The sequence below is a fragment of the Suricata suricatta genome, chromosome 8, assembly GCF_006229205.1.
Source record: "Suricata suricatta isolate VVHF042 chromosome 8, meerkat_22Aug2017_6uvM2_HiC, whole genome shotgun sequence".
Taxonomy (NCBI): domain Eukaryota; kingdom Metazoa; phylum Chordata; class Mammalia; order Carnivora; family Herpestidae; genus Suricata; species Suricata suricatta.
Genome location: NC_043707.1, coordinates 31,026,445 through 31,049,328, shown reverse-complemented (window position 1 = coordinate 31,049,328; position 22,884 = coordinate 31,026,445). Strand labels below are relative to the sequence as shown.

The 22,884-nt window shown below is 54.0% G+C and overlaps 2 protein-coding genes across 4 annotated transcripts; one reads left to right on the top strand and one right to left on the bottom strand.

Annotated features, from left to right (window-relative positions):
* Positions 1-3,173: 3,173 nt before the first annotated feature.
* Positions 3,174-5,304, top strand: MOSPD3 (motile sperm domain containing 3). Of its 2 annotated transcripts, none has more exons than XM_029947593.1 (5): positions 3,174-3,610; positions 3,818-3,893; positions 4,124-4,353; positions 4,989-5,096; positions 5,188-5,304. In XM_029947593.1, the coding sequence occupies exons 1-5, from the start codon at positions 3,409-3,411 to the stop codon at positions 5,217-5,219; spliced, it is 648 nt and encodes a 215-aa protein (XP_029803453.1). In that variant the 5' UTR covers positions 3,174-3,408; the 3' UTR covers positions 5,220-5,304. The 2 variants fall into 2 exon arrangements, with proteins under 2 accessions (XP_029803453.1, XP_029803452.1); XM_029947592.1 differs by having other exon boundaries at positions 3,175-3,610; positions 4,932-5,096.
* Positions 5,305-8,108: 2,804 nt separating this feature from the next.
* On the bottom strand, positions 8,109-22,579 carry TFR2 (transferrin receptor 2). Of its 2 annotated transcripts, XM_029947713.1 has the most exons (19): positions 22,563-22,579; positions 21,394-21,454; positions 20,916-21,165; positions 20,617-20,803; positions 16,740-16,880; positions 16,556-16,667; positions 16,331-16,453; positions 15,837-15,953; positions 15,566-15,705; positions 15,060-15,223; positions 13,919-14,038; positions 13,321-13,403; positions 13,178-13,241; positions 13,012-13,079; positions 12,849-12,925; positions 12,685-12,769; positions 12,369-12,596; positions 11,907-12,047; positions 8,109-8,877 (listed from the first exon to the last, which is right to left on the bottom strand). In XM_029947713.1, the coding sequence occupies exons 2-19, from the start codon at positions 21,424-21,426 to the stop codon at positions 8,593-8,595; spliced, it is 2,418 nt and encodes an 805-aa protein (XP_029803573.1). In that variant the 5' UTR covers positions 21,427-21,454; positions 22,563-22,579; the 3' UTR covers positions 8,109-8,592. The 2 variants fall into 2 exon arrangements, with proteins under 2 accessions (XP_029803573.1, XP_029803574.1); XM_029947714.1 differs by lacking the exons at positions 8,109-8,877; positions 21,394-21,454; positions 22,563-22,579 and adding an exon at positions 10,817-11,552 and having other exon boundaries at positions 20,916-21,061.
* Positions 22,580-22,884: the final 305 nt, after the last annotated feature.

The following is a 22,884-nucleotide window of genomic DNA, read 5'->3' as shown; positions in this document are numbered from 1 at the left end:
CAGAATTCCTAGCAAGCAGGCTCTGCAGTTTCAGCGCACAGCCTAATTCGGGCTTCAATTCATGACCCTGAGATCATAACTTGAGCCAGATCAAGAGTCAGCCCTTTAACCGTTGGCACCACCCAGGCACCCCAAAACTCTCCCACAGTATAAACACACACACACTTGGCTCAGTCAGCTAAGTGTTTGACTTCGGCTCAAGTCATGATCTCGTGGTCCATGGGTTCAAGCATTGGGTTCTGTGCTGGCAGCTCAGAGCCTGGAGCCTGTTTCAGATTCTGTGTCTCCCTCTCTCTCTCTCTGCCCCTCCCCCACTCATGCTTGGTCTCTGTCTCAAAAATAAACAAAAAAAAAATTGAAACACACACACATACACACGCGGCGGTAACTATGTAGAGGGAATGGGCCATGTTAATTAGCTCTTTTCACATTGTGTGTGTAAATCCAAATATCAAGGATACCTTAAATATATACAATTTTTATATGTCTAAGATAGCTCAATAAAGCTATTAAAAAAGAGATAAAGAAAACCTCATGCATAGTTAACTGTTAGTCTTAGAATAAAAGCCAAAGTCCTCCTGTAGGCTCTGAGGCTCTAGGTAATCTGCATCCAGCCCCCTGCCCCCCACCTCATCTCATCTCTGACTATTGTCTCCTTTGCAAGTGCCTTTCCACTCTCAGTGACTCCATGAACAGTTCTAGTACCCTTCTGGTTGGGGGCTTTGCCTTTGCCATCCCCTCTATCCAGAATTCTCTCCACTGATTTCTCATGGTTCATGTAAGAGTCACCTTGGGAGTCACCTTGGGATGGCGACCTAGCGGCCATTTCTCTGGGGGCTGGAGGAGAACATGTGCACAGACGCCCCCGCCCCTCACCTGCAGACCTGGGATGTCCTACCCCATTCGGAAACAGCCTATCATGAAGCTCCAGTTTTCCCCCACCCCGACGAGACAGGCAACCTATCCTGTCCTGCCGTGACCCTAAAATGCCCTTACTTGGTAATCAGCCCCCCAAGACCAAACCTGAAACCCCCCCATCATCAAACCCCCCCCCCCCCATCACCTATTGGGTGCCACTTCCCTGACTCAGCCCGGTACTCGAGTCACGGAACCTCAGGGACTGCAGACCCCAAATAAAGGCCTTCTTGGCTCAGTAACCTGGCTTCCCTCTTTCCTTTCGTCTCTGCCTCCATCTATTAAATCTTACAGTTCATTTCCTAACTTCAATCAGATCTCAGCTCAAAGTTCATCCTAGTCACTCATTTGTTCATTACAAATGCCACACACTGTGGAATGAACCAGAAAACAAAACCAAGTCTCTGCTCTAATGGGGAGGAGAGCACATTCTACTGGAGTGGAAATACACAATAAAAATAAACATGGTATTGGGGCACCTGGGTGGCTCAGTCAGTTAAGCATCTGACTCTTGATTTTTGGCTCAGGTCATGATCTCACAGTTTGTAAGTTCAGAGTCTGCTTGGGAGTCTCTCTCTGCTCCTGCCATATTCTCTCTCTCTTGCTCTCTCAAAAATAAATAAGCTTAAAAAATAGAAATAAAAATAAACATGGTGTCAAGTGAAACCATGCTATGATGAAAACAGCCTAAAAGTATAAAGCTGGGGGCGGGGTGTTCTACATTTGATGAGGTGCTCAGGGATTGCTTGGAGATAAAATGAACTTTCTTTTTGCTCTACTGCTAACCAATCATGTGGCCTAGGATGAGATTCTTCACCTTGCTGAGGCCATTTTGTTTGTGAAAGGAGTTAAGATTCAGTGGGATGATGCAAGTGGCAGGGTTGGTAAATCTTACTTCCTTGTGCAAATGTGAGTGATTTGAGTTTCATGAAGGAAAGGGAAACTCAGGAGAGGAGCCGTGGGCTGAGGTCCTGATGCAGGCAGGCTGGGTCTGCAAACCCAGCCAAAAGGGTCCTTGGCCTCATGCAGGATGGAAATCAAACTTGAGCTAGTGGTGAAAAGTTTATTGAAGACAGAGATACGGACTGGGCATCTAGGAGACTTGGAAAGGAAAAGACCACGAGTCTCATCTTTTCTTGGGTTCTGGGGTTTTTACTGGCGATTGTGCTCTGTACATGTCCTCTCAGGCATCCAGGAACTGGTCAGAACAAGGAAAGGGTACAGGTGTCCTTTATAAGCCACTCGTTCCCCGAAGCCTGGGGTCCTGGAGATACTGAGTGCCACTGGTCTGGAATAGGCACATGATGACTCTCCAGGGCCATCTTTAGATACCACCTATTGTGCTGGAAGACTCCAAAGGTATCATCATCTCTTTGTCCCTAATAGGACGACGTGCATTTTTGCATTACGAGGCATGTAGACTGGGGTGGGGATGCGGGTCCTAGCAAAAATAGAAGCCAGAAAAGAAGCAAAGTGGGGGGGGGGGACCAAACGGCTTTTTTTTATGAGGTCCCTACAGTTTCCCTGTCTGGATCCGAGTCCAAATGGAAGCAACTCCCCACTAGTACTATGGACAACGGTTATGATCGCTGCAGAGGCTTCTAGGAGAGTCTACATTTTAAGTAAAGAAAGAGGGCTTCCCTGTGGGATGCTGATTCTAGTGAGCTGGAGGTCTCAGTGCGGAGAGAGGAACAAAGCCCGGCTTCCAGCCCGCCAGAGTCCCCCTCCCCTTCGCTTGAGCTCCAGCATTCTAGCGGGAGTCGCCCGTAAAGTTTCACGTCACTGAGAGCAAGCCAATCGGGTCTTTACATTCACCAATGGGCGTATGCTTGCAGCGGAAACGAGGCCCCGCTAGCCAATGACAGGGGCCGTACGGCGGAAGAGTAGAAATGGTCTCTCGGGAAGATGGCAGCCTCAGTCAGGCCACAAGTTGATTGGCAGGTGGACCAGAGGGTAAGCCTTACAGCACGAGCGGCTGTTCGGAGACTGAAGCACGAAAGACCTGCAGGCCGAGCTCCGGGAGGGGTCGGAAGCATTTACATAAAGGTCTCCGGAGAGCTAGAGAAAGGGCGGTTCCGGGAGGGAGTGCCGCGGCAAGCGAGGTCTAGCCGGGGAACGGGGACGCCCGGAAGGGGCGGGGCCTGCGGCGGGGCGGGCGGGGATTTGGAGATCGGGAGCCGGGCCTGCAGAAGAGGCCCGGGTTGGGAGCAGTTAGGGGCAGGGTTTATGGGGTGGGCGTGACTATGAGGTGGGGCTTAAGGCGGGGCCTAAAGGGATCCGGGCTGAGCTGGAGAGGGGAAGGATTTGGGGGGGACTGGGCCTGGTCTGGGGAAGCCTCATCTAGCGGGTTTCCGACGCGGCTGCAGCAGCATCAGACCAGGCCCTGTCCCCCATCTCATTTCGATCCCTTTCTCCTTTCTCGCTCAACAGCTCTAGACTCCAGGCCCTGTCTCCTGGGCTCTGCCTTCGGATGTCCCACCGTCCACAGCCTGCATGCGCCGTGGGGCGCCCCAGGACCAGGAGCTGGTGGGCCCGGGGGCTCCTGCGCGGGGGTCCCGGGGCGCCCCTCCTCCCTCGGGACTTGTCCCGGTCCTCGTCTTTCCCCCGGACCTAGTATTCAGGGCGGACCAGCGGAGCGGACCCCGGCAGCTGCTGACCCTTTATAACCCCACGGGAGCTGCGCTTCGCTTCCGAGGTGAATGGACGGGCGCCCCAGGACACTGGGGGGGCTGTGTGGGCTGGAGGAGTGTGATGAGCAGGGTCAGATATTCAACCTTGGCAGACTGGAAGAGTCATGTCCTTCCCCGGGGTAGAAAGCAAGAGGGACTCTAGAGTCCCTCCCTGGGCAAGCTTGTGTAGGGTCTTTGAAGCAAGTCCGTCTGTGTATGCCTTTACCTCTCAGTCTTGTGCACAGCGCCTGCCAAATACACGGTGTTTGATGCAGAAGGATACGTGAAACCTCAATCCTGCATTGACATGTGAGTTGAGAGGGTTGAGGGGACTCGTGGAAGCCACGGGTAGCTGCTACCTTTGTCTGAATTACCGCACCCGTGCCCTAGGGCTTAGACCTAGTCCTCTTCAACCTTTTTCCCCACCTCTGTCGGCTTCCCTAAGGGAAAGGCTCCTGGGAGGTGGGGCCTGGATCCGCCTGGATCACTGCCTGTCACTCACTTCCTCTCAATGGGCCTCTCTCCTATTTTGGGACCAGTGTGATTCGCCACGTGGCCCCCATTCCCAGCCACTATGACGTCCAGGACCGCTTCCGCATTGAGCTGTCTGAGGAGGGATCTGAGGGTCGAGTGGTGGGGCGCAAGGACATCACCTCGGTTCTGAGGGCCCCAGCCTACCCCCTTGAGCTTCAGGGACAGCCTGACCCAACGCCCCACCCAGGGCCTCCTTCCTGGACAGCACCACCCACGGCCAGACACTTCCCCGAGAGTGAGTTGGGGAATGGGAATTCTTGAGTTCTTGAGCGTTACCCTAGAGATGCACCCACTTGGAGTGGAAGGGGTCTTGTGGTTCAGTCTTTTGCTTTTTGGTAGAAGCATTCCTAGGAACTGAGATTTTATATCAAGTTAGGCAAAACACAGACTTTTGTAGTTTTCCCTGGTTTCTGGCTTCTACTTAGAGGGAAAAGCTCTCCCTAGGCTCTAACTTCAGTACTTCCTATCATGTGCCAGCTTAGTTCACTTCAATATGAAATGTATACTGAACCACTATGCTGTACCAAGTTGTGGGCTGCATATGGGAGATAGAGTTCCTTGCCTGGCAAACATGTCCACAAAGGCCAATAATGAAGGCAGGGTGAAGAGAAGAAAAATGCTAAGGGACCAGAGGATAGAGGGTTTCTTGTGATTGTGGGGACAGAGGCTCCAGAGAGGAGAGGACACCTACAGATGCCCCCTGGAAGGCAATAAAAAATAGACACACCTCCCATCTCCAGCTTCCTCCCTGGAGGACAGTGGGCTGGGCAGGAGGGGGGCTGGAGCTTCTGATGAGCCAGGCTTGTTTCCCAGATCCCCATCCGCAGCTGGCCACCAGCTCCTTCCTCCTCTTCTTGCTGACGGGCATAGTCTCTGTGGCCTTCCTGCTGCTCCCGCTCCAGGACGAACTTGGCAGCCAGCTGCCCCAAATCCTGCACGTCTCCCTGGGACAGAAGTTGGTGGCGGCCTACATCTTGGGTGAGCAGTAGTGACTAGGATGGTGGGGGCCATGAGGAAACAGAGCCCCAAGGTTGCTTATTTGGTCTTGCTCTTCTGTCCTCCCCTCCAGGCCTCCTCACTATGGTGTTCCTTCGGACCTGAGCTCCCTGCTCAACTTCCACCCACCTCCTGGGGCAGAGACATGGATGTGCACAGGAGACAGCCACTGTGATGCCCATGCCTTGCCCCGACTCCTAACCCTCTTCTTCCTGCCCAGCCTCCCTCCCCAACTACCCAGGGATTTGTATTCATTTTCCAAATTGAATAAATTTTTGAAATTTAAACTGAGAAACGTAGGGAACAAGCCCCTTTCTTCCCACTTCATTTTTCCAGTTCCTCCTCCCATCCCCAGGGGACCTGGGAGCCCAGGGGCAGTGAAGGGGCCCAGTGAGGGCTCTAATCCTGGTGCTGCACCAGGAAAACTGTGACCTTGAGCAAGTCATTGAACTCTGAGCTTCTATTTCTACCTCTAAAATGAGGGCATTGGGCAAACTAATTTTTTTAAGGTCATCTTTAGCTCTAAAATAAGGTCCTGTCCCTAAGGTGATGTACTTCAGCTACACAGAAACAAACGAGGCCTGCCTAATCCCACCCACGGTAGACTTCCAGTTTCAGTCTTTTTTTTTTTTTTTTTAAGTTTTATGTATTTATTCTGAGAGGAACAGAGGCAGTTCGAGTGGGGAGGGCAGAAAAAGAGAGAGAGAATCTCAAGCAGGCTCCATGCTGCCAGTGCAGAGCCTAACATGGGGCTTGAACTCATGAAGCTGTGAGATCATGACCTGAGCTGAAACCAAGAGTTGGATGCTTGGCCAACCAAGCCACCCAGGTATCCCATGCAGGCTCATATTCATGAAGCATTAGAGCCTCTTGCCAGGGTTTCCTAGATGCTTCCAATACCTAGAATCCTTTTCTGCCTTTTTGACCCTTTATCTGCTTCTGTCTCTTCCTTTATGAGTTCAACTCCCGTGGATCAGAAACCTCAAGGGCCCTGCCAAGACTGGGGAAAATGGGGAAGCCTGACATAACCTCAACTCAACCAGGCAAGAGAAACTAAGGCACAGAAAAAGAATAGGATCCTTGAAAGGTAGGTGTCCAGCCCTCTATCAGATGCAGGGCAAGGGAGAAGAAAGGAAGAGGGGCAGCCAGGGACACTGGCATATTGGGTACAAAAATGAGCAAGGTAATGTTAAGACAGACTCCATCTGTTCTCTGCTTCTGTTGTCATGTTTCTGATCCTCTTGCCTCCTTCAGGAAGGACCCTATTGATGACCTGCTTCCTCTCCCCCAATCCAGGATAATCTCCCTGTCGGTTTTCTAGGGCTGCACAAACAGTGGGCGCTTAGACAGAAATTAATTTTCTTACAGTTCAGAGGCTAGATGTTCAGGAGTCAGGTGTCAGTCAACAGGTCTGGTTTCGTTGGAACCCTCTCTGGCTCACAGATTGCCCCCTTCTCACCGTGACTTCACATGGCTTTTCCTTTGTGTGTGCACATCCCTGATCTCTCCATGTCCAATTTTCTTTACAAGGACACTGATCAGATTGACTTAGGTCCACCCTAATGTCTTCGTTTGAACTTAACCACATCTTTAAAGGCCCTGTCTCCAAACACAGACCGAGATATTGGAGGTTGGGACTTCAACATATGAATTTGAGGGGAGCACATTTCCACTCAAAACACCCCCCCTCTCAAGGTCCTCAACATAATCACAACCAAAAAGTCCTTTTATTGGGCAAGGTAACATTCCTTCACAGGTTTTGGGGATTAGGACGTGAACATCTCTTTCCCAGATTGCTATTCTGGACAAGGTGAAGGGCTGAGAAACCACTTTGGGAAATTTGTTTTGGACATTATGTCAGAGAAGCAAATAGTCAGAGAGGGTCTGACCCTGGTCCAGGCTCCTGAGAACCCATCAAGTCAGGCTCAAGGGGCTCAAGAGGGGGGGAGTTTCATCCTGGAACCCAGGGCCTGGGGCATTGCAAGCTGTACAGTAAGAGGCCTTCACTCTCCAGTGTCCTGAGGAGCAGGGTCCGACCTGTCCACATCAAGAAAGGACCGAGTCGCCCAGACACAGCCCCTAGGGTTTATGCAGCTGCCCTGGGAGTGAGGGCCAGGGCTGCTGCCTCCTGAGATGTGATTAAGGGTAAAGTAGTGCCAGCAGCACTTATACTTCCCTGGCCTCGTGCAGCTTCTACCTTGCTGGACAAAGATTGGGAGAGAGGCCCCAGGGTGGGCCATTCTAGCAGGTGACCTCTGCAGTCTCCCAGGGCCCCATGCTCAGGAGGCCCCCTGTTTGGGAGCTAATGCTCTGTGATCAGCATCTTGAAATTCTTAATTGGTTTTACCTTTGAATTTATTTTTTGTCTATGACCATACCACCCTGAATGTGCCCAATCTCGTCTGAATTTATGTTTTGGAAGCACAAGCTGATGGGACAATGGAGGATATGCTGGGGGGTCCTGCTGCTCCTGGTCAGGTTCTTACCTGCCAGCTCCCTGCCCCCACCCAGAGACAGATGCTACCCTCCTTTCCCAGCAGGGGCCCGTCTCCAGGTCACGGTTGGGGTCTGGCACATGTGCCATCCATACCAAGTTGTGGAGCAGAGCTCTGAGTGCCTATAGGGATCTGCCTTAGGGTATTTCTTTCTGAAGATCTGGACATTAAGTAGCAAGTTAAATTCCACCATACAGGTTGAAAGACTGTAGGAAGAAAAAGGTGTGTTCATAAGGTTTGAACAAGAGGCCCTACAAATAATGTATCCATCTCTGGTCTTGGGAGAAGCCAGCTCTCCACCCCTTGATGGTCTTTGGATAAGGGCCCTCTTTATTTCCTTAGGCAGCTTCCTTACTTCCTCGGGTAATAGAACAGCTCAGAATTTTCCCCATGAAGACATCATTCCTACCTGTATCTTCTTTGGCCCCTCTGCCCAACCCTTCCCTGTCTCAAGGGAGGGAGGATTGGGTAGAGTGAGGATGAGGAAGAAGCATAAAGGTGCTTATAAACAACGGATGCCACCAGGTCGTTTATTAAGGTCCAAACCCCAGCCCCTCCCACCACAGACCACCTGTTGGCCACAGGCTATGGTTCCAGTCATTCTCCCACTAAGAGGACTGGTCATGTCCCGGGGCCTAGGAAACCTTCCAGAGTGGTCTCCAGGTGTGGGGGACCTCTTTCCTGGAGGGTAGAGGGCTGTGATGAGGGGGCGGATGCTTCTCTCTGATTAACTGACAGTATGGCCGGCCCATTGTGGAAGGCACTCCTCAACTACTCCTACATTGCAGGGCCAGGGTTGTGGGTGTGCGCGCAGGCATCTTGGCTGGACCCCTTGCAAGGACGGGAAAGGCTAATGAGAAATCGGTCAGCAGTTAGAGGTGGCACTAGGCACCTCCATCACCTGGAAATCACTCAAGCGGGAGAGGAGGAGCTCTTTCTTGGCAGTGGGTAGGGGCATATGCTCATCGCGCCCACCACGGACCTCAGAAGTTGTTATCGATGTTCCAAACGTCCCCGCTAAGTGCGTTGGCTGCCCCCTGCAGCGTCCAGGTGAGCAGGGCCAGCTGGCGTCGGAAGCGGCTCTCCTGAAAGCCCAGGCCGGGAGGCACCCAGGAGGAGACAGCTCTAGGGTCTCGGGAGCCCCCGGAGCGCAGCAGTCGCACGTGGTCGAGCAGCGCGCCCAGCGTGTGGTCTCCGCGGCCCAGGAAAATGTGGCGGAACGGGGAGTCGGCCGGCGACACGTACTGAGACAGGAAGTAGAACTCCACCTGCGCAGAGAAGGGGATCAGGTCGAGAAGAGGATCAAGTCGGGTAGGGGTTCCGCCTGGAGCGCGGGCCCAACACACTTAGCAAACATAGCTGAGCAGCTTCTTTAAGTCCCACCTCCCTTTGATTATCCAATCGGGAATAGCCATTCTTTGACGTCACCAGCAGCCGGGTAGGATGCATCCTCCTACTGTGTTTCCATCCCTCCAACCTCCAAGCCCGAATCTACGCCCTCGAAGTCTTACCTCTTCACCCATTCACTTACCCGGCTGAAGCCTCAAAGAACAGCCTATGGTCCTGCTGTTCCTCACTCTCCTACACCCTACACCAGTCATTCCCCCTCACCGCCTCCAGCGTCCACATATCAGTAAGGTCAAGGGGATTGCCAGTGCTAATGCAGTGCCTGTGTCCTCCCTCTGTGACTTGGATGCTGATCATCTTCTTGAGACAGTCTCACTCCCAGCCCAGTTTTCCTACCTTTCTTCCAGCCTCTCTGGGCTCCTTGTGCTCCCGCCTATGGGTAGGGCCAAGGCTGGACCCCCAACCTCTGCTCCTCTCCTTACTGGTGGTTTTCAAGCCTGGCTGTTTATTAGAATCGCCATCGCGTGGGTGCCACCCCAACCAAATCGGAATCTCTAGAGGTGGTCTCACAAGCTCACATCTTTTCAAGTTCTCCATCTTTTTCTGTAAGGGCTCCTCCATGCCCCTGGCTGCAGTCAGGACCTCGTAGAGATAATTGCCAAGTCTCCTTGACAAAAATCATCCACTGACATCCTGGCCTCCACCTTTCTGGACCTCCTCACTGGGTAGGGGGCACCTGGACACAGCCTCACACACATGTGAGCACCAACTTCTTCTAAAGCCTGCTCCTTGCACCCACAGTCCCTTGCGGGCACCAGGGCCTCCCCAGTGCTAGCCTCTCCGCCCTGAAGGTGTGTTCACATGGGTGGGGTGAGCTCAGACCACCTGGTGTCTGATTTTGGCTCCACCACTTACTGTTATCTTGGATAAGTTATCTTTGTACAGTACTAGCAACCTCACAAGATTTGGGGGCGTCCTGTGAGATGAAATGCAGTAAAGCCCGAGCACATGGCAGCCTTCAAGAAACGACAGCTGCTATTATTTTCCCCCTCCCCTTCCCTCAATACCCCATCTGTCCATTTTTTTTCCAAATGTCTCCCATCATTCCAGTCCCCTCACCCACAGGTGGTATCTATTACTTCTATTTAGAGCCGTCACTGTGCTCATTCCCTCTTCACCATGTACAGTCTGACCAAATCCTTCCTAAAACTCTGCTTTGCTCCCCCCCTCAACACCTTTCTAATTTCTTTAATGCCCAGACCCTAAAAGTCCAAACTTCTTATCCTGGCATTCATGGCTCCCTTGATAGGTGATCTCTCTCCCACAATTTTGTGCACCTCTCCCCTCTGCTTCTCCACAGGCTTCTGTTCCAGCTCTGGGGTCCACGTCCTGCTCCCAAGGACAGCCAGGCCTGTCTCACCGTCACACCCTTACTCTGGGTCTCTCCATTCTGAAATGTCTTTTCTTTGCACCAACCCAACTTCTGTTTGTTCCTCAAGACCAACATCACAGTCTAAAGCAGGGGTTAGCAAACTTTTTCTGCAAAAAGCCAGGTAGCAAATATTTTGACTCTGCAGGCCATACTGTTTCTGTTGCAAACATTCAGCTTTGCCACCATGGCTAGCAAAAGCAGCCATAGACAATATGAAAATCAATGCTTATGGCTGTGTTCCTGTAAAACTTTACTTGCAAAAACAGGCAGCAGGCCAAATTTGGCCCACTGGCTACAGTTTACCAACCCCTGGTCTAGAGCCACAAAGTTCCCTGGGTCTGGCCCAGCCATGTTGCTGGTTCTGAAGTCCTGAATATTTTACTCTCCAGCCTGAGTCTGAGTCATGCCCTTAACACACAGATGCCCTTTATTCTCCGGGGGGCATGTGGCAACTTGGGGGGTGGGGTGGGTAAGAGGAGTAGTGTCTTTTTGTGTTCCTGGAGTCTGGCACAGCAAGAACTAAAGCAAGATCTGTGACTGAGAATGAGCCAGGCAGTGTCTCAGTGGAAGGGACAATGGGAAGGAGAGATCAGGAAGTAGGGGAGGAAGAGAGGAAACTGAAGAGAGAGAAGAATGAGAGAGGTTAGGAGAAAAGAGCAAGGATGAAAGAGCAAGAGGGATGGGTTTGTGAACAGAAACAAGAATGAGTGGTGCCAAGGGAAACGGGCAGGGTCACTGAGGAGGGAAAAGTAAGCGGAACACGTGTTCCAAAGCCATGGTCCTGCATACACTGGTTCCCTGTCTACACCACACTCACAGAGGATGGTTCTGCTTAGAATTTTGGCCTGTCGACTTTTTCCCATACCAACAGTCCCTACTTATCCCATTTCTGGAAACCAAAGGGTTGTGGGGTTGAGTTCTTGGAGTAAAGAAATGGAAGAAAATGGAAAGGCTGGAACAGGAGATGGAGCGTGACTTGCAAAGTATTCAAAATGAAGCAGGAGGTATTGGTCAAGGAGCAAGATCCTGTAAAACGATATGTGACACTTCTTCCAGGCAGCTTCTCTGGGTTTTGCCTCTCATTACCAGAAGGAAGAGAGCTCTCCTTGCTTTGAATTTCTTAAGCCTTTGCCCCTCCTGGGCCATAAGCTTGTGCCTCTTGTTCTGTGGACAATCATGGATATGCTTTTTTTCTCTCCAGAGGAGAGGAGAGGAAGGCAGTGGAGGGCTCCTGGCGGGGCAGTTCTGCCACGCGGTAGGCCAAGCAGGCAGCCGAGTGGCTGGCCCTCCCTGTCAGTTTCATCACTTTGCGGGGACTTGTCTCAGTGGTCATTCCAGCCTGGCTGGTCTGTGAGTGCTGTCTGTCCGGGACTGGGAGCACCCGGAGGACAGGGACAACAGGGACGGGATGGAGCAAAGGCGGAGAGAGGGGAGAGGAGTGCAGGATGCATGGGTCCTGGGAAGGGTGGCCCCAAGCCACCAGGAAGGGCGAGGGCACTACATGGGATGGGGCCTCACCCGCATGATGCGCACGTTGTACATGCGCGTCAGCCTCTCATCGCTCTCCTCTGAGCTGTAGATCTCCTTCCGCAGCTTCTCAGCTGCCCGGATGTAGTCCCCCCGTGCTGAGTACACCCACTGGAGGGTCAGTCCACGGGCCTGAGGGTGGAGATGCAGGCTGGGGCCGGACCCGGGGGCCAGGATGGGGGATGGGACTAGGACACTGGGGCTGGCAGGAATAGCGGACATAGTGGAACAGAATACTGGGATGGGGAAGAAGATATGGGCGCTTGGGAGGCTATGAGCAGGGGCCTAAGGGGCCTAGGTGCCTAGGGCAGGAGAAAAGGGGCCAGGTTGCCAGAGGGGACTAGATCCTAAGGATTGTCGGGAGGAGGGGCCACACCTCTGGAATGGGCAGCACTTTGAGGGGATATAGGGGCCCCGTCCCCAGAAGCCAGGAGCAGGGTTGGTGTCTTGGACCTTGAGGTCCCCAGAGAACTCGTTGAGGCTGCCGATGTGCTTGAGGACCACGTCCCCGTAGCGGCCAAAGTCCAGAGGCAGCAGGTGATCGTGGCTGAGCCTGATGAGGAGCTGCCCAGCGAGTTGGGCCACAGCCTGGGCCACCGCAGGCAGGCGGCCCCGCAGGACCCTGTGTAGGTTCTCGTACGTGTCATCCTTCGTGTGCAGGAATGGGTACCCCTGGCCATCCTGCTGGGACAGGGCAAGGGCTGGCACAGGGTCATCGTGCAGACAGGCTGAGGGGCAGCTGCTCTGGGATGGGGACAGGAAGTCTCACCTCCACGAAAGAGAACTCAACGGCAGGGACCCCCGCAAAGGCCGTGAAGGAATAGGCACTGCTGTCCATGGGCAGTGGCCGGATCCTGGGAGTGGGCAGGTTGGAGCGCGCCATGGGTGTGGCTCCCGTACAAGTTGCCCTCCCTCGCCCTTTCCCCAACTTACACCTCCGCATCCCAGCTGTGATTGTTGAACATCACCTGCTCATGGAGGGTCTGCCCACTGCGGTTAGGAGAGTCCACCTGGGGGCGGGGGGGGGGCACTAGTCAGGTCAGGCTCTGGCCACCACCAGCCTCCCTTCATCCCCTGCTCCTGACCAGGCCCTTGCCTGCTTCAGGATGTTCTCTATGAGGCTGATCAGAAGGGGGCTGGTCTTGGCCTGGAACTTGTCATCTCCTGCAGAGAGGGAGGAGAAGGGATGCCAGGCTCAAGGCTTGGCCCTGAGGGCAGAGTGCACCAGAGGGGGCCCAGCTTGTCACAGTACCCCTACTCACCCAGCACTGCATTGTCCAGGCTCACATACACTACAGCTTTGAGGTGCAGCACGCTGAGGTAGCCCTGTGGGTGAGGGAATGTGGAGTTTAACTCCCACCACCTCTTCCCACTGCCTGACTCCCTGCCCTGGACCTCACGTTACCTCCAGCCACTCTGTGGAGCCCACACTCCCAAAGTCCCCTCCGTCCCAGCTGATGAAGAGAAGGCTTCTGCGGGGCTGGAAGCCTACAAGCAGAGTGGGTTGTGAGCATGGGCTCAGCTGAAGACCGAGCAAAGATGCCATCATTTTCTTCCTCTGCCCTGTTTCCCTGGGGTCTCTCTTTCCCTCCCATCCAACCCCCAGCCCAGCCCACCTCCCCTGGTCTGCCCTGACTCAACTGTAACAGTGATGGAGGCTGCTTTCAAATGGAGTCTCCTGCTTAATGCTTCACTCAGACCAAGGACTATTGTTATAGTTGACTCTTGAACATGGGTTCGAACTGCTTGGGTCCACTTACATGCAGATTTTCAACTGAGCAGAGGGGCCGGTGCATTGCTCAAGGGTCAACTCTACTTTCATATTTAGATGAGGAAATGGTGGCAAAGTGACTTGCCCAGGGCTGTGCAGCTGGGACATGGAGAAGCCAGGTTTGGAGCCCAGGTGTGAGTGGCCACCCTCTAGCCTGTGCTTCTGACTGCCTCTCTGCCCTGTCCTGGCTCGGGCCACAGCCCCAGCTGCCCAGCCCAGGCCCTGACCTTACCATTGCTCACCATGGAGGAAAAGGTTCGCACCAGCTCCAGCAGGATGGCCGTTCCCACAGCGGACTTGGCCGCTCCTGGGCCCCACGCATCCCTCTGTGCCCCAATGACAACATAGTGATCTGCGGGAGAGCAGATTTGGGGTACATGTCCTTATACTGGCAGTACCCAGAAAGCACCTGGGAGGATACGTGCTCACGGGGCCTCATCACCGTTTCTCAGGCCCCTCAGTCTCCACTTCCCAGCCCCTACGTCTCTGCAGTCCCAGCCGTGCCATCCCTTCTGTCCCTAAAGAAAGGGCCCTTGTTCCCCTTGGCCCTGCTAGATGGCCTGCTCCTTCAGCAGGGTGCCTGGGGTCATATGGATTCCATCACCTCCCTGGTCAGCCATGTCCTGCTGTTTGACAAATCCTGACTGGTCTTCCTCCTTTACCCCTCTCTCTGTTCCCACCCCTCCCGCCCCCCACCCGGCTTTCTCATTTGAGCCACATCACAGGCTTCCCTGTGTCTCTCCCTCAGTATTTATAGATACCACACTCTTCAGCTGAAGAACCCACTTTGATTCAGGAGCGCCTGGCTGACTCAGTCGGTTGAGCGTCTGACTTCAGCTCAGGTTATGATCTCATGGCTCATGGGGTCAAGCCTTGCATCAGGCTCTCTGCTGTCAGGGTGGAGCCTGCTTCCTCTATCCCTTTCTCTGCACCTTGCCTTATCATGCTCTCTCTCTCTCAAGACTAAACATTGAAAATTTAAAAAAGAACCTACTTTGATTCCCTACCACTATCTGCATCTAATTAGGCTTGAAATGTTTGTCTGTCTAACCTGAACTTCCTTTCATGCAATAACATAACCCAAAGCACACTTGCTCATCTCCTGTGCTAGTGAACTCACTACCATGCAGAACTGTCCATCCTGTCTCTGGACAGATTTGACCCATGGGGTCTACTCATTGCCACCTTCCTTGGTCCCAGATCAGCTTCAACTTGCCAGTCCCCTTCCCTGCCAACCCCTGCTGCCCCCTCCCCTGGGCACCATTCTTGCCCACTCCCCCAGGGATTCCTGCTCCACCCCATCTCTAGTCTGGGGTCACAAGAGGCATCTCCCCTCCTCCGGGCTGTGGGTGATGCTGGGCTAGCTAGCACACCTGGCTCTGAGCGGCCCTCGATGCAGCCAAAGATGTTGATGATGGGGGTGGAGACCCTGTGGTTGTTGACCCCTAGGTGCAAGCCTGGCCCAGGGCCCAGGCGATAAGGGGAGACTGGGAGGCGCCCCTGCCATTCCTGGGGGGCCATGGGGCCTTGGAGCTTCCTGGAGAGGGGTGGGGCAGAAAGAGTTGGAAGTGGCAGAGAGGCCCAGGCTATAGAAGAGCCCAGAGCTCCCTCTTCACTCTTTCCCTCCCACCCTCTGGTTCCAGTTCAACTTCTGCAATGTGCCTGCTGCCTTGGACAATTGTGCAGGTACGTCCTGCTCAACGGTGCCCAGAGAACGGGGTGTGATACCCAGCTCGAGTCACACTTACTGGATGACAGGCACGGGCATGAGGCTGTGCCCACCCAGAAGATCCATCTTTTTCTAGTTCACCCCAAAAGACTTTACAAACCAGCTCCCTCTCCCTTTCTCCTCCCTTTCTGGTCTCCACGTGCCCCTCACCTCAGCAGGAGGGTGGCAATGTCCGCACTGATGGGCTGGGCTGGGATGTTAGGGAGGCCCGAGGACTGGACTGGAGGGAACTGGGTTTGATTAAAGGAAGGGAAGCCAGGCGTGTAGGGATCCCCAGTTCCCAGGTGCACCTGTGAGGAAAAGGGTGTCCATGCTGAAACTGTGGGCTGGGCTCCCAGGAGTAGCCTACCTGCCTCATCCTGGACAAGGAGGTACAATCTTGGGACCCCAGGAATCCACCACTGGCTGTCCCCAGACTCACATGTCCATACACAGCCCTGTGGCTGGACAGGCTGAGCTTGTGTGGGTCCTGGGAGAAGTCTGCGGAATCAGGGTATATGAGCACTCCTCGGGCCCCAAAGTCCTGGGCACTGGCCACCTGGGGATGGGACGTGGGTTAAAGACTCCTCCTCCCAGAGACAACCGACTTATAAGGGCAGGAGAAGCAAGAAAAATTAAAGTGGCTCTGCCTCTGCTCTGCTATCATGAACCAGGGAGAGGCTGTGAGCACCTCCCACCACCCTCATCTTCCCACCTCCGAACAGCAAACCTCACTGTGCTCTGCATTCTTCCCTGCTCATTCTCTATCCCAACCTCCTGATTTGTTTCCCGCCAACACTTTCTTACCCGCTTGGTTCTTTCTTTTCTCTTTCTGACAGCCTCCTAGACGCTTCCCATCTGCTGCCATCCTATCTTCGCGTTCCCCAGCCCTGCACCCTCCGTGCTCCACTCCATCACCCATCCACGGACTCTCACCTTCTGGGCAAAGCTGATCTCCCCCAAGCGCACCAGCAGGAGGCGCCCCGCCGGCTCCACGCCCCGGGCCCGCAGGTCCTGCAGGTCCTCTGGCCGCCCGTAATGGGCGTACACCAGCTCTCCCTGGGGATGGGGACAGTGAGGCGAGCTCTCCCGGTCCCTCCTCCGCTACCCGGGAGAGCACGCTCGTACCCCTGTCCTGGGGGCGGGACAGGGGACGCTCACCGTGGCGTTGCCCGTGGCGCTGTAGGGACAGTAGACGTCGTGGTCCTCCAGCGGCAGGGGCTCCCCGAGCTTCCCAGCCGCCTCCACCCAGTGCAGGGTATTGGGATGAGCCCTGAGGAGCGGAAGTGGTAAGCGTCCCAGCGCGCCCCCCATGCGCCCCCCCACGTGCCCCCAGCGCACTCACGGGTCCGGAAACTGCAGCCCCACGTAGTGCGTATCCATCCACACGTGGTCCAGCTTTTGGCTCAAGAGCGCTACGCGGATGTCCTGAGCCAGGGTCGCCATGCTGGCCGAGCCAGCCACCCGTTTCCGAAGGCTGGTTTGCCTGAGCGGGAAGATATGGGATTGGGGAGTGGAAGGGGACTTAAGGGACTTCTGGGCGTCTGGAGGAGAGGGAGGGAGGAGGGACTGATGCTAGAGATGTGGGGTCGCTCGGGGGGCGGGGGTAGGGGGCCTCCCAAGCCTCTCCCTGACTCTGCCATTACCATCCATCCCATCCCCACTCCGGCTGCCACCGAGCGTCTCTAAAGCCTCCTTCCTCCATAGCTTCCCCTGGCTTGGTACCTTGTCCACCATCTCTTAGGTTATTACTGGCTCAGGCAAACTCACCAATCTACTACCTCTCCACATATGTGCATATCCTGTGCTTTGCCCCAAGTATGAAAAACACTTTTCTTCCAAGGGGCTTAACTGGGCAGAGGTGGCCCTCCATCTCCCTCACGCTCCAGCTGAGTCTCACAGAGACATCTTACACCGTGTAATAGTGGGGTCCCTTGTCTTGGAGACCTCAGCCTGTCTTCTTCCATAGTCACCCCCTAACTAGTGAGCCTGTTGTCGCCTGAGCTTCCGGCATCCCCTCCCTCCCAACCTACTTCACCTGAGCCCTCTCCAAAGCGGACAGACTCCTCCCTCCTCAGCAGCAGCATTGAATACCCCTTTACCTTTTGCTTTGGCAGAAACCCAGCCGTCCCTGGAGAGGCCAGGTCTCCTATGGGGCTCTGGTTCTCATACCCCCTGTGCTTGGAGCGAAGGCAGGCTCCAATGTTGCAATTCCTGGCAATTACTCCTCTGGTAAAGCTCTCTTCCTCTGAAGCCTGGACCATCCAGCTCTCCCACTCTCTGTCTCTCTTTCAGCCAATCAGTCACTTGTCTGCTTTCATCAAGGACTTTGGTATCTGGCATATCATTTTCCTCTCCACTAAGGAACTCCGCTAAGTTTCTGCACTACTTCAAAATCGACATGCAGGGTCACCTTAGTCTCAGCCTCCGCTCTCTCTCACGAGGACTGCCGCACTTTCTCAGTACCATCCCTTCCCCCACCCCTTCCCCGGTCCCATCCAGGAGCTCAAGTATTTGAAATTGTATCCATCAGTGCGTTCATAAAATAGATGATGCACACTGTGGATTCCTGTGCATAGCCATAAATTAGATGTACACACTGCAATATAGAGACCTTGAAAACATGGTGTTAAGTTAAAAGAACAGTTTATCAAAATTAAAACACTTTAGAGAGCTGTATCTGAGTAGTGGGTCTTGGAGTGATTTTTCTTTATTTTCCTCTTTATGTTTTTCCACATGGCTTAACTTTAAAAATAATGAACACAGAGGATTTTATGCAGACATTAAATGTTTTGAAAATTCTACATATGCATGTAAAACATTCCATATATGACAAAGCCACGTTTTATTTAAAGCCACACATCAAACACATCGGATGAGGTGCTTCTGGGTGAGGGGACGAGGGAGGGGTGCTCACGGTTAGGGAGGGAAATGAAACAAGAACACCCTTTGCTGAGGACGCTGAGCTGCTGCCCAGGAGTATCATAAACACCGCTCTTTGCACCAACCTTAAAAACAAAATAAAACAACTCCCCCTGCATTGATCATGACACTCTGTTGTTTCAAATTCTTCATTTCTCTCTCTTTCTTCTTAAAATAAAATCCAAAGCAGTTTGGATGGCCATTAAGGCCTTTTATGACCTGAGCCATATCCACCTTGACACTGAAGCTCCCCGCGGCCATAGGTCAAAATCCAAGCCCTGTGATACGGCATTCAAGACTTCTCTGGGTCTGTCCTGCCTCCTGTCTGGATACGGGACCCCTCTGCACTCATTCAGATAACCACATAGACCTTAGTTCACTTCCTCTAATAGGCCACTGTTCCTACCCCAGGCCCTTTGCACCTACTGTTCTCTGGCCTGAAATGTCTTTCCACCTTCTCTTTGCCTGGTGAACAACTCACCCTCAGGCTTCAGCCCATCACTTCTTTAAGGAAGCCTCCCCTGGCCCCCAATCTAAGTCAGATCCCCCTGGTTATAGTCAGTGCAATGATCCTAGTAACAAATACGTAGTCAGGAATGTGATTATTAGTTCAGCATTGATTTCCCCCAATAGACTGTAAGCTCCAGACTGTTGTTCTCTGCTCTATTGCCCCCACCTTACTTAGCCTAGCACCTACCACACAGCTCAAAAATACTTGGTGGACAAATGAATGAATGACCTTATCAGTGTCACTGCCGGTCCAGCCATTCACTTCCCTGGCCATACCCACACTGCTCTTGTCATTACCCAGAATTCCATCTCCAGAATATTTATCCACTGAGGATTTACTGAACACCTACTAAATGCCAGGGACTGTGCTAGGTGCTGGAGATGTCAAGATAGATAGGACACAATTTATCAGATAAATGTTAGAAGTTCCAATATCCCACTCTCTGACTAGAGCTTTCCAGGTTCCAGCTTGCTCCCTAACCCTCAGTATACCTGCTCTTCACCCACATTGAGCACTCCAGACTGTCCGAGTCCTCCAAGCCTCTCTGCAGCCTTCCCTTCTCCATCCACCCTGGAGTCATGCATTACTTCATCACTCACTCCCCCTCACTGCCACCCTGTTGCCTCCCTGCCCTCTGATGGCATCCACAGTGCCACACCTCACCCTGAGACCTGGCAAACCAGCCACCTGTTCAGCCTGTACCCAGACGACTGAGTGTTGCTCACGAAAATAAGAAGCCCAGGGGCTCCTGGGTGGCTCGGTTGGTTTAGGCGTCCAGCTCTTGATTTCAGCTCAGGTTGTAATCTCATTGTTCGTGGTATTGAGCCCCTAGTCCAGCTCTGTGCTGACAGCCCAGAGACTGCTTGGGATTCTCTCTCCCTCTCTCTCTCTCTCTGCCCCTCCCCTGCTCTCTATCTCTCTCTCAAAATAAATAAATAAATATTTAAAAATAAATTAAAAGCTAACCGGAGTCTACAGCAAAGTTCATATACTCAATAACAAAGTAATATAAAAACATTCCTGTGAAAGTCAGGAAATAGACATTATCTCCTGTCATCATTACCTAAATTCACATCCTCTCTTATGCAATAAGCAATGAAAAAGACATAAAAGGTATAAACATTGAGAAAGAGGCTATACATCTCTCACTAGCTATAGCTTATAAGACTTACTACTTGGAAAACCCAGGAGAACCGCTGAAACACTATTCTTGACCAAAGAGAGGCCTATTGGAGGCCTGACCTCTGAACCTACCTGGGTAGCTCCTTCCTAGTAGGGAAAGTGACCTCAGCAAAACACTGGCCTGCGTGAGCTGGCTGAGTTTGGGGCTTGCACGATCTGTGTCTCCATGGCATCTCTCACAAATTAGACGGAAAGGGTTTGGTCTATGCTCACAAATGCATTTACTTGTTCATTTTTGCAGATTCCTTAAAATATCCCTTCTCAGAGACACCCAGAGCTCCCCGCAGCCACAGGTCAAAATCTAAGCCCTGCAGTGTAGCATTCTGGACTTTTCAGGATCTGTTCTGTCTCCTGTTTGGATACTGGACCCTCCTGCTCTCACTCAGTCAGCTCCCGCATCTCCCAAGAGTGCTGCCCTCAGAGCCAGAACCCTCTGAAACCTTATCTCTGGAACTGCCCCCCCACCCCCCCACCCCCGCTCAGCTCCTGACATCCTTCCCAGGACCACTGAACAGGGAGACCAGGGAGGAAAGTGAAAAAACGGGCCCCACACCAGAGTCCTGGGCAAAGAGGGAGGGAGGCTGACTTCAGCAAGGCTGATCCTTACCTGATTGTGTCCTCCAGGCGCCCCTCCCCCAGGAACCTCAGGAACATGGCCTGGAGGTCGCTCCAGTACAAGGTGCCCTGGTGGGAGTCTGGGCCCGGCTCATAGTTTATGTCCTCGCTGACCACCAATACGTCATCCCCGCATGTCTGGCAGGACCCTCGGAAGGCCACGTAGCCCAGAAGGAAAGCTGGGGGATGGCAAGTTGGAGATGCCCTTTGTGCTCCCCTCTTGACTCCAGAAATATCCACCCTCAACCCAAGCCCTTCACTGATTGGGGGGGGGGGGGGAATGACGCTCACCCCCAGTGAAGATCAGCAGGGCTGTCAGGACCAGGTAGGGGGCAGCCTTTCGTCCTGTTTCTGTCCAGAGTCCAAGGTTCTTCTTCCCTGCTCTGGAGCCCAGGTCAGGGCCCCTCAGCTCCATGGGGCAGAAGTGGATGGGTGGCTCAGCCCCCTCCTCCCCGTCTTCCTCTTCCTCCTCCAGGCGCCACTGCTGGGTGCCCTCTACACGCTTGTAGATGGTCTGAGAGGGTCGCGGGGACAACCTTTGCTGCGTGGGGCATGGCGGGCATGAGATTGGGAGAAGAGGCATGGAGGATGGGGCAGGAGCTGGCCATAACAGTGACTATGTGGTGCCAGAGGAATGCAAGTCAGGGGAAAGGGTCCTGAGAGGCAAGCTGGAGGGGAGAGATGGAGGTGCAGAGAGGAGGGACCAGCCTTGGGTTTGGGAGGGGGCTGAAGGACCTGGAGAGAAGGCCCCCAACCCCCTTGGTCTTACCGTTCTGTGAAGTAGACCCCAAAGCTGCTCCATGCTCGCGCCCCCTCCTGAGCCTTGCCGGCTGTTCCCCCAACAGTGATAAACCGTTTGTGGGAGCCCCAAGAGGGCCCCTTATCAGCCCTGGCAGGCAGCCTGAGCCCAGGCCGTTCTTGTCCCCCCCCCAAAAAAGGGTGGGGGCACAGTCCTGGCCTCAGTCCAGCCTTCCAGATATGAACCCCCAGCCCAGGCTAGAGGACAAGGGGTTGTGCCCTCCCCTCCCAATCTTTCCACATTCCCACTTCTGCCCCCTTCCTGCAAAACAATCAATTTTTTGACCTTGGGGCAGACTTTGGCCTCCTAGTTCCCGTCAGGGGTGGGGGAAGGGGACTGATGGCTGGGGAGGGCAAAGATAAGGATGTCCTCTCCTGCTTCCACCCCTCCCAGTATCCTTGGGGACCCCTTCCTAAGGTCCCCACCATGAAAACCTTGCCCCCTCCCAAGTCATCTGGCTTGCAGCCCCACCAGTGAGTGCCCAGCCAGGCCCATGTGACACAAGCTTGGTTGGAGTGATCCTAAGCTGAAGTTGCCTAAGTAGTGTGACCTGGGGGTTGGTCTGGCCATGTGGATGCTTGTCTCACTGGAATCAGGCTGAAAAGTGGGTCTTGGGCTCCTGGTAGCTTCTGGGGAGAGGGGGCATGGGTGGGAGCATATGGTCAGGCAGGACCAGTGAGTGCTCCATGTTGGGTTTCTCCTGGACCTGCGGGTTAAGGCCCACTGGGCACTGATGGAAGTTGTCCTGGTTAAGGCCTCGGCAGAGCTGGGTGATCCTCAACAAGTCACGGTCCTCTCTGGGCACCTGCGTCTCTTTGGTGACCGGAGGACTTGATTTCTACCTCTTTGGGGTCTGGGTACCCCGGGAACACATCACGGGCACAAACTGCTAAGTTTTACCCACAATTTCACACAGCGAGTGCAGGTCCTCAAGCCCTACCGAGGATCCCAAGACAAGTAGCTCTGGAATATAAAGTCTCAGGGGCCTCATGCCGGGGTCTCCCTTGGGAAACCTCAGCTCCTACCCAAATTGGGAGAGAAGCTAAGGGCTGCTGGGGCGCACCAGCGCTCCAGTCCCCACCCCGTTCTCGCCACCGCCTAGAGCCCAGAGAAGTAAGACTCAGCGCAGTCCGGCTCACCTGAGCAGCAGGTCCGCTGGGCCTCAGGCACCGCCTCCCACTGGAGCCCTGAGGCCCCGCCCCCTCCAGGCCCCGCCCCAGCCCGAATCCGGGCTGGCCCTCCACTCGGCTCCTCCCCTGCCGCGGGGACCAGTCTCCGGCACCCCCTTCCCGCCCCAACTCAGCTCTTCGTTGGGGCTCTTGAGAGACTGGATCCTCGCTGCGTGATCCTCCCTGCGTCCCCCTTGAAACTGGAGGTTTCTGTGGCTCCCGGGGCTCTGTCCCCGTCCGCAGACTTTGCCCCAGGGTCCACCGCGGGATCAAGAAGGGACCTAGTAGGTGT

Excerpts from the sequence above, each read along its gene's own strand:
- MOSPD3 (XM_029947592.1), top strand. The coding sequence starts at position 3,409 with ATGCGCCGTGGGGCGCCCCAGGACCAGGAGCTGGTGGGCCCGGGGGCT. Across the intron at positions 3,611-3,817 it reads AGCTGCGCTTCGCTTCCGAG|TCTTGTGCACAGCGCCTGCC; the intron begins GTGAATGGACGG and ends TTTACCTCTCAG. Across the intron at positions 3,894-4,123 it reads CCTCAATCCTGCATTGACAT|TGTGATTCGCCACGTGGCCC; the intron begins GTGAGTTGAGAG and ends TTTTGGGACCAG.
- TFR2 (XM_029947713.1), bottom strand. The coding sequence starts at position 21,426 with ATGGAGCAGCTTTGGGGTCTACTTCACAGAACG. Across the intron at positions 16,668-16,739 it reads GGGCTGCAGTTTCCGGACCC|GGCTCATCCCAATACCCTGC; the intron begins GTGAGTGCGCTG and ends TCCGCTCCTCAG. Across the intron at positions 12,048-12,368 it reads AGTTCTCTGGGGACCTCAAG|GCCCGTGGACTGACCCTCCA; the intron begins GTCCAAGACACC and ends CTCCACCCTCAG.